The sequence below is a fragment of the Eschscholzia californica genome, unplaced genomic scaffold, assembly GCF_041429995.1.
Source record: "Eschscholzia californica isolate CP2 unplaced genomic scaffold, dmEscCali1.0.p SCAF_3, whole genome shotgun sequence".
Taxonomy (NCBI): domain Eukaryota; kingdom Viridiplantae; phylum Streptophyta; class Magnoliopsida; order Ranunculales; family Papaveraceae; genus Eschscholzia; species Eschscholzia californica.
The window spans coordinates 16,610,485-16,626,485 of NW_028238420.1; the positions used below are offsets into that span (position 1 = coordinate 16,610,485).

The window sequence follows — 16,001 nt, forward strand, 5'->3', positions numbered from 1 at the left end:
AAAATGTAATATCACGTAAATCATGTTTGAGAAAAGAAAGGGTTATAAAGTGGTCCAAACATCCAGAAATAAGATAACATAACCTAACTAATAAATGAAGCAAATGGTAGGATAAACTTGGTAGAATTAAGATTTAAATTGTTTCATAGGTGGAGAGACAGTAATAGATATTATGTTCAATGTAATTATATTCTGATTTATGACATAAGATTTTAGTCTATATGCGGCTCAAATGACATTGAAATATAAAATATAGATCAGCAAGAAACAACAATATACATGGTTAAAACATAAAACTACCACCGGATATTCCGTCAAACTTCACATACCCAGGTCAATCTTCGCGATTTTTCTTCTTCTCTTTAATACCTCAAAACTCAGGCACCAAATGTCTTGAAGGGAATAGAGAGGACACACTCATATGATTCGCTCTTCCGACTTATTTATGCCCATCACTACCTTGTAATTACCTGCATGCCGCACATTATCCATTGAACATGAAGCAGTTGAAATACTGAACCTGTTGATAGAAAATAAATAGAAGAAAAGGTAAGTTTATAGAGAATAAAGAGAAGGAGAAACACTATACTTGCTTTTGGTCATTATCGGAAAACTCATTATACTCTAGAAAACCGTCTTTGTGCTCAGAGATGACAACTCGGCCATAGACCACTTTAAAATCATCCTTTCACTGAAGTGCTTGGAGTCTTCCATTTTCTTCCTCCTTAGACCTTTCACTCCTACATCCTTCCAACGAATTTGTATCATGTTTAAGGTACTCGGCAGATGAGCACCGTCAATTCTTGCACAGTAACTCAATCTTCAAATTTGCCTTACCTGAATTCCACCAAAGTTTTCAAACTATTGAAGATCTATGTATAAACTGGTTTATTCATATGATCTTTGAGATTCGAAGTTCACTCAGCAGGAGCTCCAAACTTGCAAGCCGATTCTCACACCAAAATGGGTAAGTAATGTTCGACATCCTAAAGTAGGAGACCATACTGGAAAAACATCCAAATACTCCCCCCCCCCCCCCCCCCCCCACACACACACAAAGCCTAATCGCGAGTTCAATCCAATCCATTTTAATTCATAGTAGTTAAAGCACAGTCCCTTGGTCTTATAAGCGGATTGAGATATTTATATGACCTTATGACTCCAAACTGTGTGACTTCAATGGAAAGAGATAAGTCAACAATGGGAATTGGTATCCATTTCTTAGCAATCTCTAGGTATGGTAGCCCCATCATCATCAAGGAAAAATCTGCTGCACCAGGAACCAAACCGTTACCTATGTATGTAACAATTGTGATGTGTAAGTGACAGCTAAAATATCTTTGTATCCTTATTTTGATGATCAACCAAGTTCTAATCTGCATATCGTGGATAAATATTTACTATCTAATATTTGAGCTAGATAGAGAATAAACAATACTGTAAGAAATTGTACTAAATGGATTGCAGAAAGTAATGTTGCTAATAAACACATAATGACAGAAAAAATATAAACTATTATCTCATATTATACTATTACGATAAAAAGTAGTTGTGAAGAAAAAATTATCACCTCAATCATAGACATGTCCACGATCTTGTTAAGAGTCAGTGTATTGGTTTTGTCATGCATAGTATTCATCCGAGGAGAAACTTATAACCTCAATCATAGACGTGGTCCCAATAGATGTTTGTTATTTATTTAAGCTCTCTCAATAGATGTTTGTTATTTATTTAAGCTCCCTGTAAAAAGTACAAACAGAAAAAAAAGCATAGTAGGTTAGAAATCTCCATCTGTATGTAGACGAAGCTTGGATGTTTTCTTCAATGTAACATAATTACGCCGTTCGCATTCTAATACTCTGAATGTAGTTTTATAGACCTGCTAAGAGAGGCAGTAGAAACCAAAAGCTACGGTAACGATAAGAATAGTGGCCATTGCTTGGGATTCCACCAATCAATAACACAACGTAGGTTGTCAATAACATTCATCACGTAAAACCACTAAAGATGAGTAAATACGAAAAAAAGCTGCAACAAACAAATTACAGAATGGGGCAGAAGATAAACCAAAATTCAGTTGGTAATAATAAATAAGTTAATGTGAAAGGCAAAGTCCAATGAATTAACTTTGTAGGAGGCAAGGCAAAGCTTCGAAGGAACGAAAAACTTTATTTTTTGAATAATCGGGGCATAACATCGACAACTGCATTATCAACATTGTTTTCTTGATAGAATTGACAATGGAGTTATATCATATGCCTAACCATCAGAGAAACAACAAATCATCAAAATATAATTATTTGTGATAATGAAAAAAAACAACTGAGGAGTGATGATTGGTTACATTGGTATATAATCACAACCCAAATCACTAATCTTGAGAGAGACATACATATAGAGCAGCTCTGAACTTCTTCTTTATCTAAGAAATAAGCGCATTTCTTTCAGAACCATAATTGTTAGTGACCGTCGTCATCTCTTGAGACATACATATAACGTTTATTTATATATTAACACGTAAATAGAGATGGATAGAAAAGTAAGATTAGATTTTCCATCACCCATGCAAGAATATTTATTTCTTGTGATTGTTAAGCATATTAGTATTTTTACACTTGCTGGATGCAAGAATGCAAGAACGTTGTATCTTCCTTTGTTTGATAAACTTCTGATAAGAAAAAAAATAACAAAAACAATCACAAACGCAATTGACTTTAAACCTCTATGAAACATTATCTCAAACAGTTAATGTGTAGATAAATTTAAGAGTTAATTCCTATATGGCCCCCTACTTTGTGACCAGCTTCCTTTATGGCCCCCTTTTTTTCGTAAATTCAAATATGACCCCCTTTTCTTAACACCGTCAGTCAACTTTTAATTTTAATCTTTTTGTTTCCATATTTACCCTTCTTATAAGAATGATTTCAAAATTCAAAATTGACCCCCTTTTAAATTTGGGTCAATTTCTAAAAACTTATAGCTACTTTAGAAAAAACTAGGGGGCCAAAATAGAATACATATAAAAAAATTTTAAAAACACCTCATCTCTCCCTCTCTTTCCTCCACATCATGTATTCCGCCACCTCATCATCTTCTCCGATGAAGGTCGCCGGCCGGCCAAATTTTCCGGCGACCTTCAATTTTTTTTTTTTTATCTTTCTCTAACCAATCTCTCTCCCATCTCTCTCTTTCTCTCACTCCCATCTCTCTCTCTCTCTCTCTCTCTCTAATTTCTCTCTCTCTCTCTATCTCTCTCTAATTTCTCTCTCTCTCTCTCTATCTCTCTCTAATTTCTCTCTCTCTCTCATCTCACTATAATTCCGGCGAAGGGGAGGAGCCCCTTCGCCGGAATAACCAGACCTTGAAGGTCTGGTTAATGACCAGACTCGGTCTGGTTTCAAACCAGACCTTCAAGGTCTGGTTATTCCGGCGAAGGGGCTCCTCCCCTTCGCCGGAATTATAGAGAGGTGAGAGAGATAAATGAGAGAGAGAGATGGGAGAGAGAGAGAGAAATGAGAGAGAGAGAGAGATGGGAGTGAGAGAGAGAGAGAGAGATTAGTTAGAGAAAGATAAAAAAAAAATTTGAAGGTCGCCGGAAAATTTGCCCGGCCGGCGACCTTCATCGGAGAAGATGATGAGGTGGCGAGATACATGATGTGGAGGAGAGAGGCGATGAGATGGAGGAGAGAGAGGGAGAGATGAGGTGTTTTTCCATTTTTTTTATATGTATTCTATTTTGGGCCCCTAGTTTTTTCTAAAGTAGCTATAAGTTTTTGGAAATTGACCCAAATTCAAAAGGGGGTCAATTTTGAATTTTGAAATCATTCTTATAAGAAGGGTAAATATGGAAACAAAAAGATTAACCATAAAAGTTGACTAACGGTGTTAAGAAAAGGGGGCCATATTTGAATTTACGAAAAAAAGGGGGCCATAAAGGAAGCTGGTCATAAAGTAGGGGGCCATATAGGAATTAACTCTAAATTTAAATGGTCGAAATCTATTTAACTTGCAGAATTATAATACCTTGAGACAGAAATTCATTTTGAAGAACTGTTCTCCCCCTGAAAATAAGAAAAGAAAAATCTTATTAATTTTTTTGCGACTATCATTCATTAGTTTGAGACTTTAATCAGATCAAATCAATATAAAATAACTAAACAAATTAGATTTAGATTAATCACAATCTCTCTAATTTGAACTACAAATTAGAAGTTATGAAATAAACCAGTAATTCTCCCATTCAAGATAAAGTTATCAAATAAACCAGAGTTAAGGAATTCATGGTTTATTCGCCATGGCTGATTGTACCCCTCAAATTTTGATTTCTCCTGGAAAAAAAATTAACCCTTATTTTGATTCCTTATTTGATTTAGAACGAATGGAAGAGACTAAGTGAGGAACAGAGAAGGAAGATGAGAGGATGAAGGAATTCTTTGATAGATAGACAAAAAGAGTTTTGACAGAGACGAAGAGTTTCCCGTTACGAGGTGATAGAGAGAAAACGAAACTTCGTTTTGGAGATGAATGGTCTTCTCAATCAAGGTCCAAGGTGGATTGGAGCCTCATTTATTTTGTCCTAGTCAGCTTTGACCAGTTCTGTTTTGTTATATAGATTGTAAGCCACCACTTTATCCTCCTGGAAATGATCTGCATTTGGTTTAAACCTAAAAAATGAAAATCAGAACGATTTGTCAAAATAAAAAATATGAGAACCTAAAAAAATTCAAACAACTAAAAAAAATAGAGTTAATTCCTATATGGCCCCCTACTTTGTGACCAGCTTCCTTTATGGCCCCCTTTTTTTCGTAAATTCAAATTTGGCCCCCTATTTTCAGACAAATGTCATAACTACCCCTCTGATTTATGTATTTTCAAAATAAAATAAAAAACAAAACCTAAATTCCACCTCACTTCCTTCTCCACCACTCATCTCTCTCCACGTCACCTCTCTCCAACTCATCTCTCTCTCTCTCTCCAACTCATCTCTCTCTCCAACTCATCTCTCTCTCTCTCTCCAAGTCACTCCTTCTTCTCCGACGAAGGTCGCCGGCCGGAAAATTTTCCGGCCGGCGACCTTAAAAAAAAAAAAAAAAAAATTTACCTCTTCTCTCTCTCTCTCTCTAGAAACTCCGGCGAAGGGGTTTCCCCTTCGCCGGAGAACAGACCTTGAAGGTCTGTTCACGAACAGACCAGATCTGTTCGTGAACAGATCTTGAAGATCTGTTCACGAACAGATCTGGTCTGTTCGTGAACAGATCTTGAGGTCTGTTCAAACGAACAGACCTTGAGGTCTGTTCGTTTTTTAACAGACCTTGAGGTCTGTTCGTTTGAATAGACCTTGAGGTCTGTTCTTGAACAGGCCTTCAAGGTCTGTTCTTGAACAGACCACGAAGGTCTGTTCTTGAACAGACCACGAAGGTCTGTTCTTGAACAGACCACGAAGGTCTGTTCTTGAACAGACCACGAAGGTCTGTTCTTGAACAGACCACGAAGGTCTGTTCTTGAACAGACCACGAAGGTCTGTTCAAGAACAGACCTTCTCCGGCGAAGGGGTTTCCCCTTCGCCGGAGTTTCCAGAGAGAGAGAGAGAAGAGGTAAAAAAATTTTTTTTTTTTTTTTTTAAGGTCGCCGGCCGGAAAATTTTCCGGCCGGCGACCTCCGTCGGAGAAGAAGGAGTGACTTGGAGAGAGAGAGAAAGAGGTGAGTTGGAGAGAGAGAAAGAGGTGAGTTGGAGAGAGAGAAAGAGGTGGAGAGAGAGAGATGATGTGGAGAGATATGTGTGGGGGAGTAGGAAGTGAGGTGGAATTCAAGTTTTTTTTTTTTTTTTTATATGTTGAAAAAATATTGATAAGAAGGGTATTCAGGACATTTACCTCAAAAAAGGGGGCCATATTTGAATTTACGAAAAAAAGGGGGCCATAAAGGAAGCTGGTCACAAAGTAGGGGGCCATATAGGAATTAACTCAAAAAAATAATATGATGATAAATTGTGATAAATTTGTGAGAGTTTGGAGAGACAACCATGAGGAAACATACCGTTTTTGGGTATTTAGTAGTTATATATAGTGAGAGAGTAGGAATAGTTATTTTCAGAAAGTCGGTATAGCAAGTCATTTCAAGTATCCTTAGTTGACTGAAATGCCTTTCAAGTATCCTTCTCCCGTTTTTATCCATTTTTTGCACCGGGCCCCATAAAATACACCTAATCAAGAAAACCAATTATTCTATCATAATAAAGCCTCAAAATGAACTAATTTTCCTAAATCAAACGACTCAGATGAGAAATTTTCATGACCCATCAATAGGCTTAGGCTTAAAATTTGTGTTTGCGCCAAACACGTGTGTGGGTCTTTTGTGGATATGCGAAAAATGTGTGTGATCTTGTGCATGTGCGAAACACGTATGTGGAGTTTCAAAATTTTAATTTACCACTTTTTCTACCCACACAATTAATTAAATATGATTACAACTACTTGATTGAAAATTTAAATTTACTTAAGTACGATTAAACAACGATGTTTACAACGGACTAAAAATAACTAGAAGTTTCTTGGGTCTCTTGGGTCTATTGGAAGACCATCCATATAAGCATCTCTAGCTGTCTTAAGCATTCGTGCACCATCTTCGTCGAGAGTCCTAACATCAATCATAATTACGTTCATACCATATTGATCTCTAATATACTTCATTTTGTGGTTCTTGTATTCTTGTAGTACTCGTATGTTTTCTTGTTGGAACCTTAGAGATTTTTGTTGTACCCGTGCAGTTTCCCATTGTAATTCCACAACTGCATGGATAGCAGTTGTTCTCCGTTGTGCTTCATCTCTCGCTTCTCAATATCCATCAGCAGGAGCTTTTGAAGAACCACTGGTTTCTTTATCTCTAGAGTTTGTAGAATTTTTTTCAAATCTTGCATTTGTTTGGGCTTGTTTACAGCCAATTGGTCTTCCTTCTGATGGATCCGAAGAGATATTCTTGTCTTCGTATTGGAGTTAGAATCCCTTTTGCTAGATGTTGCCTCACCTGACATTTCTGACATCCATTTGTTGTGTGTCATCAAAATTTTAAAACATGTTCGAATGTAAAGGCTTTTACTTTGTTGTTTTTTAACCGCCTGAAGTGTTCTTTCGAACTGAGAGAAATAAAACGAAAAATTTATACTATGAAGTGAAAAAATAGAAACGAAGAGATTCAAAGTTTGAATAATTACCCGACCAGTATCGTTTTTCCCGTTTTTTCGTATTTTATTTACTAGTCTCAAAATAGAAACAAAACTTTGACATTCAGAGTTTATATCACTTAAACGAGATTTACAACTCCTTAATGTACGCTCTTGGACTGCCTCTGCAATATATTCATCAGGTTTTTTTTTCCAAAATACTAAAAAAATTATTTCTTTCGGTCACCGCATCATATGTGAGTTTCAAAAAACAATAAACAAGTAAAATATCTTCATCTTGTGCATACGGTATCCGTGGAGCTTTTTTGGTTGTATCCGGATCATAAGAATCATCAAAAATTTCATCAAATGTTGATAGAATGTGTCATGATGTTTCCTCGGCATCATCATTCCCTAATTCAATAGACGGGAAATTAGGAGACATCGATTCCATAAACCTTTCTTCGGGCATTTGTTACACGTCTTGGGGATCCATTATATGTAGAGATGGATAAAATGAGTGAGAATGAGAAAATTGTGGGAGAAATAGAAAGAAAATGAGAGAAAATCAAAGAAAATTTTAGAGAACTCAAGAGTGTGAGAGGAGTATGGGCCTCAGCCACCTTGGATTGAAGTTGCTCTTACAGATGAAAGTTATGACATGACAACAAACCTATATCATTTGTATATCGAATATATATATAGATATATATATATTTGTTATACATACGTATACAGAAATACACACACTATGGGTCGGGATGACGTCGGAGCCGATTTTGGATCGACCCCACTCGTCAAACTCAGAAACAGAATGCACCATTGCGTTCGTCTCGTCGAGCTCTTAAACTTAGAGCCAAGAATCACTCGAATCCGTTTCCGGATGAATGAGAAATTCAAGTTTGAAGTTTGCACGAAGTTCGATTAAATTAGGGACTACAACGTCAAAGTGGATAATCTTATAGCGTCTAGAAGACCGAAGTTTTGAGTGAAGTGATAATCTTATAGCGTCTAGAAGACCGAAGTCATTCTCTTATTCTCTTCTCTTCTAACGATCAGTATCTGATTGGGAAGTATTCTAGTATATCTAGAAATTCTTCTAACAAACAGTATCTGATTGAGAAGTATTCTAGTATATATAGGAATTCTTCTAACAAACAGTATCTGATTGAGAAGTTCTAGTTTATCTAGAAAAGGGAAGAGAGAAGTATCCGAGTGTCTAGAAGATCTATTCGCCTTAATCAAGAGCTCATAATATTTACGAAGGTTCGCCCGCTTTCAGAATATAGAAGTACCATCTTAAAATTTCTGAAAGGATAGTCGTTGTATCCCGAAGGCATACACCTTTGGTACTGTTACGGGGTGTAAAATGTCTTAAGGAAAGAAAATTTATTCTCGCGTCGACTCCATTATCTTTTGTCTATATCGGTTAATTCGAAAGAAGGAATTACTGATAAAGTTCGTATTCACTTATCGTTTATCTCTCTATAACTTAGAGAAAGGAAGTTCCCTACTTCAACCCAGACTCTGGAATAATCAAGATCAAACAGAGTTAAAGTGAACTCAAACCATAACTAGAGGAACAACACTTCAAAACCTGAGTTCGACCAAAATATTTCATGGGCCGGTCAGGCTTAATCTGTCTTCGTGTTTCAGATGCTTGTGAGGCTTTAGCGAACCACTTTAACGATCTCGGATATTCGTAACGAATTTCGGATTTTTAGATTTTTTTTTTTTTGATCCGTATGCCGAACCAAAGTTGTATGCCCTTCTAATTTTATTTCCACAATTATACTTTTGAGGACATTTCAATTACTATTATTCGTTGGATATTCCTCGATAATATACTGAACGACGATCCCCTTCCCCCCTAATAAGAAGGAAGCTGCCTCAAGTCCGGTCGGTTCACAGTTTGCCATTATTGAGGGTTCCTTGTAGTGGTAAGCTTTCTCTCTCATCTCATCTCTTCACTTTGAATTCCTTTCTTTCAAATTACAAAAGAAATCCTTTATTCCCTTAGCAACTACTTTAATTTGGCTGTTAAAATTATCTCTCAATTGTTTTTTTCTTGTATTTTGTGCTGAAAATGATGAGTAATATCTAGGGTTTTTGGTTGAAGTTATTAATTGCCAACATTCTTCTCTATTTTGGTTTCTAGAAGAAATAGTTTCCATGGGTAGTGGTGGTCGAAAGAGGAGGCTGAGCAAGAACGGCAGAGGCGGTGGTCTTTTTGTTACAGGCGGTGTTTTATCAGATTGGGGACATGAGTCTTCTCATTCTCCCACTTCATCTCGAGGTTTGATTCTTTCTCTTCATTTGGAGAAAAAAAAATCAAACCCTAGAAAAATATATTTGGATCATAATTTTTGAACATGATTAAATTCAGTTGCTGTTTTGTCGATTTGTTTGTTCTTTGATTTGCAGCAGCACCACCAGGAGGGGGAAGAAAATTCAGCAGGAATGATAAAGTCAAATCTGGTAAAGAGGGTGGAACTTCTTTTGGCTATGCTTACCCTAACTCTGAAGTTAACCCTCAGGTAACTCCTTTTATATTGCCATTCTACTATTTTGTTGGAAACATTGAAAAGGACTACTGTTTTAAGCGTAGAAATTGCTGTAAAGATATTTTGCATTTGCAGTCGCGTGCTGATGGTTTGAGTTCTAGACATGCTGATGAGCCAAGATTTCCTACAATTTTACTTGATAGTATTAAGGAGTCGAAAATTGTTGCTTATATTGATGAGACACCGTGCTTAAATCCCAATATTGCTGGTCAAGTCACTTATGATTATTATAATGATTCGACTACTGAATTGGGTGAGAGCTCGAGCTATGTTCATAAAGGATTAGGGTTCGTCGATGAGTCTAGTCAGGTGAAGGAGGATTTAACTCCAACGCCAGTGGTGACTTCCTCAGCCAAGGGAGAAGACGGATGTGGAGGTGCGTCTGACATCGATGCATCGTACAGTAAGCAAATGCTTGTAAATGAAACAGAAAAATTTACTCTTGAAGAACAAAATGCTCGGCAAGAGAAAGAACACAAAAAATTGTTGATTGTAAATAAGCCATCTTCAAGGAAAAACTCTGGGTTTTTGTCTATAGGAGGCATGAAATTGTACACTGAAGACGTTTCGGATGATGAAATTGATGAAAATATGGAAGCTGATGACACTTCACTTGATGAAGGAAGTTTGGAATCTTCTAATTCATCTTACTCGGAGGAGTCCTCAGAAAGCGAAGATGGTTCGGACGAGACCATGTATGGAAGTGATTCGGATGTTGATGATGAGGTGGCAAAAGATTACTTGGAAGGGATTGGTGGGAGTTGTGAAGAGATAGATGCTATGTGTATGAGGAAACTGTCTTTGAATGTCTCAGACATGGAAAGTCCTTTAACCACTAGCAGTGATGAGGCTTTGGAAAAGCTTGGTGGAACTGCTCTTCAACAGTCATCAAAGGAATATGGTATTAAGAAGCCACACGGGAGAAAGAATAAGGGTTATCTGGTTTCTAATAGAGACCAACCTGCAGTTGATGATGGTGATGATATTTTATTTGTAAGGGATATCCGAAGGGCCTCGGGCAAAAAGAAGCAAGTTTCTCAGCTACCAAGATCGTGGCCATCTGGGATCCAAAAGGGTAAAAATTTCAGGATGTTTCCAGGTAAATAAACTTGGTTGCGTTTCGGAGTTGGCATGATTTTGCTTCTACTACAAAATCTTCATCTTGCTTATTGAGTACATTCATATGCATTAATTATTTGCTGAATATGGAAATACAAGCAGATAGTGAGTATTATTTTTAAGTTATTTAAGACCATCGTACGGTGATTAGATACATATGGTTCTTAGACTTAAACTATATGTGGCAGTTGGCAATTGGCAATTGGCATGACAGGCCTCTTATATGTTGCATCATATCAGTATAGCTGACTGAGACATGTCATTTCAATTATACCTTTGAGCAAACACATGGGCTGTTATCCAATTGAACAATCTTCCAGTAATTGTTAATGATATTAAAAAAAAAAAATTATTTTCTTTCTTTAATTTCAATTTGCTTCGGTCAAGCCATTTTTCGGTGGTCTAAAGAGCCTCCAATGGTTAGATGTGTTTCTATTCCCTTTTGATACTATGATAAATTTTTTGTTAAAATTTGTTCCTATATTTTTCCAAAGTTTAACAAATGAACTAAATCAGGTGAGAAGAAGAAGCACCGCAAGGAGTTGATTGCTGTAAAGCGTCGAGAGAGAATGATCCGCCGTGGTGTTGATCTTGAGCAAATAAATTTGGTAAGGCTCAAGTTTAGCCCCTTGAAGGTGGACACATCTTTTTTGTTTATATTGTTGGTGTGTATCAGTGCATATTAAATTATTAATCTAGTAATTTGCTACGTTTGACACTTGATATATTGCTGTGAAGAAATGTTTACTTTATCCTTTTGTAATTTATAGTTTAATTGTTTGTCAGTCACGTCAAAAGAATTTTTGAGCCATGCTAAATCATAGAGATAACCTTAAACAGTAGTTTTCGTTTTAAACATTGATGCTATCACCTCAAATCACCTCGAAGGGTGTTCCCGGACTCTCCTTTATTTTTTGGCCTAAATTTCTTCGTCGTTGTTGTGTCTTGATACCTGAAGCTATTTGAAAGCAATAAACTATACAAATAAGTTGTTTGAGAAGCAGATGAGTTCACTCATTGTTGTGTCTGAACTCTTGACCCCTAAAGCGCCTTCCCTGTTAACGTCTGATCAAGAGGGGAAGTTTTTCCTCGTATCACGTTTTGAAGTTTTAAGTGATTTTGTGATGGAGCAAAACCCTTTTCAATGCGACTCTGGAAAACTGTAGAGACAAGAACTACTGTAGACGAAGATCATAGTCGAAGAACAATACGCTGTTGTAGAAGAAAATTGAGATATCACTCTCTTCATTTACGGTATCTCCTTCGACTCGCTTCGCTCCCGTTTTGTCTTTCACTGGAAAAAGATAAAACACGGGATCTATCAGATCTTGATTAATGATCCATTTATCACCCTTCCTTCCGGTAAAGTTAAAAAATACTATGATGGTTCCGTTGCTTTATCTATCTATCTCCTACGCAAAATCTTTCTTGCTTTTCAACTTATAGCCTGCTATATGACTGTCAGGTAATAGCTTAATCAGACTTGGGCATAAATGAAAACTTGAACTTGTAATAAAGTGTTTCATAACTAAACTAGTATTACATTTTCGTTGTGCTTCTTGCTTGCTCCCTTTTGCCAACCTTTTACATCCTTCTGCATAGTCTTTGCGCTCGGAACAGATCGTGTTTCATGTTACTGTATCTCGAGAACTAGGCAAACTGTAGTTCATTCTCCACGACTTAATACTTTTATTATGTGGAACTTGTAGAAGTTAAAGAAGATGGTTTTGGATGAAGTTGACATGCTGTCCTTTCAGCCTATGCATTCCAGTGATTGTTCCCAGGTGTGCCATCTGCTTTCCTGTTTTCTTATTTGTTATGATTTTCATTATGTACACTTGTACTGGTCTTTCCCCTTTTTATGGGTGTTTCAACTTTCATGTGAAATATTTGCAAAACATGGGTCTCTAAGAGACTAACAGATATGCAGTTAAATCTTTTTCTTTTCTTGGATCTTGGTTCTATTCCCATAAGAAGTATTGTTATGGTATCAAGATTTACTTTATTTTCTTGTAGTAATTAGTTGTGATAAAAAAGATGTGTTGGTTTAGAGAAGAATCGACTGCGCCATTGCAACAGAACAGATTCTTCTCCTGAGAAGAGTTTTTCAATTTTATTTCTAATAGAAAAGAGTTGATAGGACTGTCTTAAGTTAGATACTAAAAGTTTTATTTCCTCCGAGTCTTTTTTTGCCTTATTATTTGTAGTTTGAAGTCATTGATTTCGTAAGTTCGTTCTCTTGAATATGTTTAGGTGCAACGTTTAGCTTCAATTTATCGCCTCTGGAGTGGTCGTGAAGGTTCTGGAAAAAAGAGGTAACCAAATTTACCCCTTCCCGCATTTTGTATTGCCATATGCAGAGTTACTGATGCAAGTTTGTTGGTCGATGCCCATGAGAGGTTCACAGTTTCTAAAATGCAAGGAAAAGAGAACTAGGATTCTCTGAGTTCAAGTCAATTCATAATCTTTCAAACAGACTTGACACAATACATATATATATTATCATCAAAACACAACGAAACCTAGTAAAATTCCTAAAACTGGCTATTTCGGTAGGATACCTGTATGAAGACGAAAATGTTTAAATATAAAACAATAGAAATAACAAGTGACGCTTCAAACTTACATTTCAACAACAATTAGAGAAAACCTCAAAAAGGGAGGACCTAATCCTAAATAAGTCCGATACTCCGATATAATTCGTGATGTCGTTGACATGCTTGTGAAGAACAGTACAAATTATAGAGTTGATCTGCATATTTTTACGGGAGGGAATGAGTAAAATAGGTAGTGTTTAGGTTTCAGTAGCTATGCTGAAACATAGGAATGACATGATGTTAAATTGCATTGCCAGATTTGTAACTGTGACAAGAACTGGACAGACGTGCATGCCGTCATCTATAGACAAGTTGCGACTGGAAAAGGTATGTTCTGTCTCTTCCATGGTTATACACTTCACTGCGATCTTTTTCTTTTCTCTGAATGCCCCAATCCAGTGTTCATCGTTCTTCCTGCTTTACAAATCTGTGTTATTTCCTGTTATTAAGATGTCACTTGGGACTGCAATATAGGCAATGTTGTTTATTTTGTACAAATAATAAATTATACACCCTTTGTTTCATTAGGTGAAATGTTGAGAGTTGTACCCGAAGTTCATATTGAGTTGTTTTGAGACTCCCCTGGTCATTCCAGTTGTTTTATCCATTTTCTGCAGTCTGCACTATGATCATTGAATATTCACCGTAGTGTAATTACGGACCTGTCCTACTTCAGGCATGAATTTACGCATTGTCGTACTTAATCTTAGAATATTAGCCTATTTCAGGCCTCTTCTCCCGCCACATAATATTCGTGTTAGTCTTTGTTCTAGAAACTCCTTACACAGGAGTACTACCTGTAGCATCTCTCCCGCGCATTAGGTACTGTATTCTGTATGTCGTTGGGTGAAAACAAGTCACCTTTTTGTTGTGTTGATGTCAAGCCTGCATCATGAGGACGGGAACATTATGCTTATTTTGACAACTCACTTCTCAATATTTGATTACATGTGAGACAATGCTTTTTCAATCTTGTCTAAAATGGCTATTTGATGCCGGGCGGGTACTGGTGTAACTTGGATCATCCACATTTATAGCTGTGCTGACCTGTCTTTCAACACACTGCTGCTGTCAGCGTTTCTCGTATATGTTGCTAACCAGAAAACATTATTAGGAAGAAAAAAAGAGGTGTTATAGCCTATAGGGGCTTGATTCCAAAGTTGAGTTAATTAATATTTTTGTCATCAATTTCAGCTGCTAAGGGATGGCGACGAGGAATCTGATTTTGTCGTCAATCAAGTACCAGCAGCGAAGATTAAACATTTATCTTCTGGGGAAAGAAGCAGAACTAAAAGATTTTCTGGCTTAAACTCCCCAGATGATCATTCATACAGGTCTGCTGTAGGTGGTAAGTCATCATCAAGAAGGACTAAGTCTGCCTCAGGCAGCCGAAGCAAGGGTGAAGGAAGTGGAAGTAAGAAAAGGTACGGTAGGGATGCACCTCTTATTTATGATGCCAATCAACCAATGTCTTTCATTTCAAGTGGCGTAATGCGAGTTGATGATTCCGAAGAGGCACAAGATGATAAGGTAACTGCTACGACGACTATTGACATGAAAAAGGAGATTAGTATGTCATCAACAACAGGCAAGTTGGGTGAATTCGAGATGCACACAAAGGGGTTTGGGTCGAAGATGATGGCTAAGATGGGATTCATAGAAGGTGGTGGTTTGGGAAAAGAAGGGCAAGGAATTGTGGTGCCAGTCGAAGCTGTTAAACGCCCCAAATCTCTGGGTTTGGGCGTTGAATTCTCCGAGACAACACCAGATGTTGCTCCTGAAAAAGTGAAAACTCTTTCGTCATCTAGAAGTGTGAAAACTCCTATGTCATCTAGAAGTGTGAAAGCTCCTTCGTCATCTAGAAGTGGGAAAACTCCTTCGTCATCTAGAAGTGTGAAAACTCCTTCGTCATCGAGAAGTAGAACCAGAAGCAGTAATAATATTAGCACTAGTAGATCATCGCCAGCAGGGATTGGGGCATTTGAGAAACACACCAAAGGATTTGGATCGAAAATGATGGCAAAAATGGGGTTCGTTGAAGGATCAGGGTTAGGAAGAGATTCCCAAGGTATAGCGACTCCGTTAGTTGCTGTCAGGATGCCAAAATCGCGCGGACTGGGCTCTGGGAAAAACTAAATATAGAACCTGTTTAATTTTTATTTTCTTTACGCACTTCTATACATATATTAACAACTCAGTCTTTAGCTTTTTCTCTTGAATAAATATACTACGCCACCGTCTAGATTGTATGTTTGTTAAATCTGTTAGGGCTTGATCTTTGTGTTGCTTGTGGCAGTTAACTGCAATTGGTTTTTCTCGTGTTGAAACAGTTACCGGTTCCTCCATTAGGACCAAAAAGTTTGACTCTACCGAGATATTTCAAGTTAATTTAGGGTTGAGAGTTAAAGTGATCAAAATAACTATCATAAATCAGAATTAGAAACTTGTCTGACATCACATGATAGTTTCTTTTTGGTTAAATTAGAATTTCCTTCTCTTTTAACTGTTGCTCCCGTTGATGCTCATGCCCGATTTGCTTACTTCCTTTCCCATCTGATCCGA

General features: G+C 37.1%; 1 protein-coding gene and 1 long non-coding RNA gene across 4 annotated transcripts; one reads left to right on the forward strand and one right to left on the reverse strand.

The window, feature by feature from the left end:
• Positions 1–223: 223 nt before the first annotated feature.
• Positions 224–4,136, reverse strand: LOC147548728 (uncharacterized). Of its 2 annotated transcripts, XR_015238994.1 has the most exons (5): positions 4,024–4,136; positions 1,571–1,740; positions 1,295–1,376; positions 590–837; positions 224–470 (listed from the first exon to the last, which is right to left on the reverse strand). It is a non-coding gene; the product is annotated as an uncharacterized LOC147548728 (long non-coding RNA). The 2 variants fall into 2 exon arrangements; XR_015238993.1 differs by lacking the exons at positions 590–837; positions 1,295–1,376 and having other exon boundaries at positions 224–520.
• Positions 4,137–7,889: 3,753 nt separating this feature from the next.
• LOC147548729 (D111/G-patch domain-containing protein) lies at positions 7,890–15,681 on the forward strand. 2 transcript variants are annotated; one of them, XM_086670925.1, is made up of 9 exons: positions 7,890–9,099; positions 9,318–9,455; positions 9,584–9,696; positions 9,799–10,822; positions 11,359–11,450; positions 12,552–12,626; positions 13,096–13,157; positions 13,697–13,766; positions 14,634–15,681. In XM_086670925.1, the coding sequence occupies exons 2-9, from the start codon at positions 9,332–9,334 to the stop codon at positions 15,573–15,575; spliced, it is 2,502 nt and encodes an 833-aa protein (XP_086527051.1). In that variant the 5' UTR covers positions 7,890–9,099; positions 9,318–9,331; the 3' UTR covers positions 15,576–15,681. The 2 variants fall into 2 exon arrangements, with proteins under 2 accessions (XP_086527051.1, XP_086527052.1); XM_086670926.1 differs by having other exon boundaries at positions 7,904–9,099; positions 9,587–9,696.
• Positions 15,682–16,001: the final 320 nt, after the last annotated feature.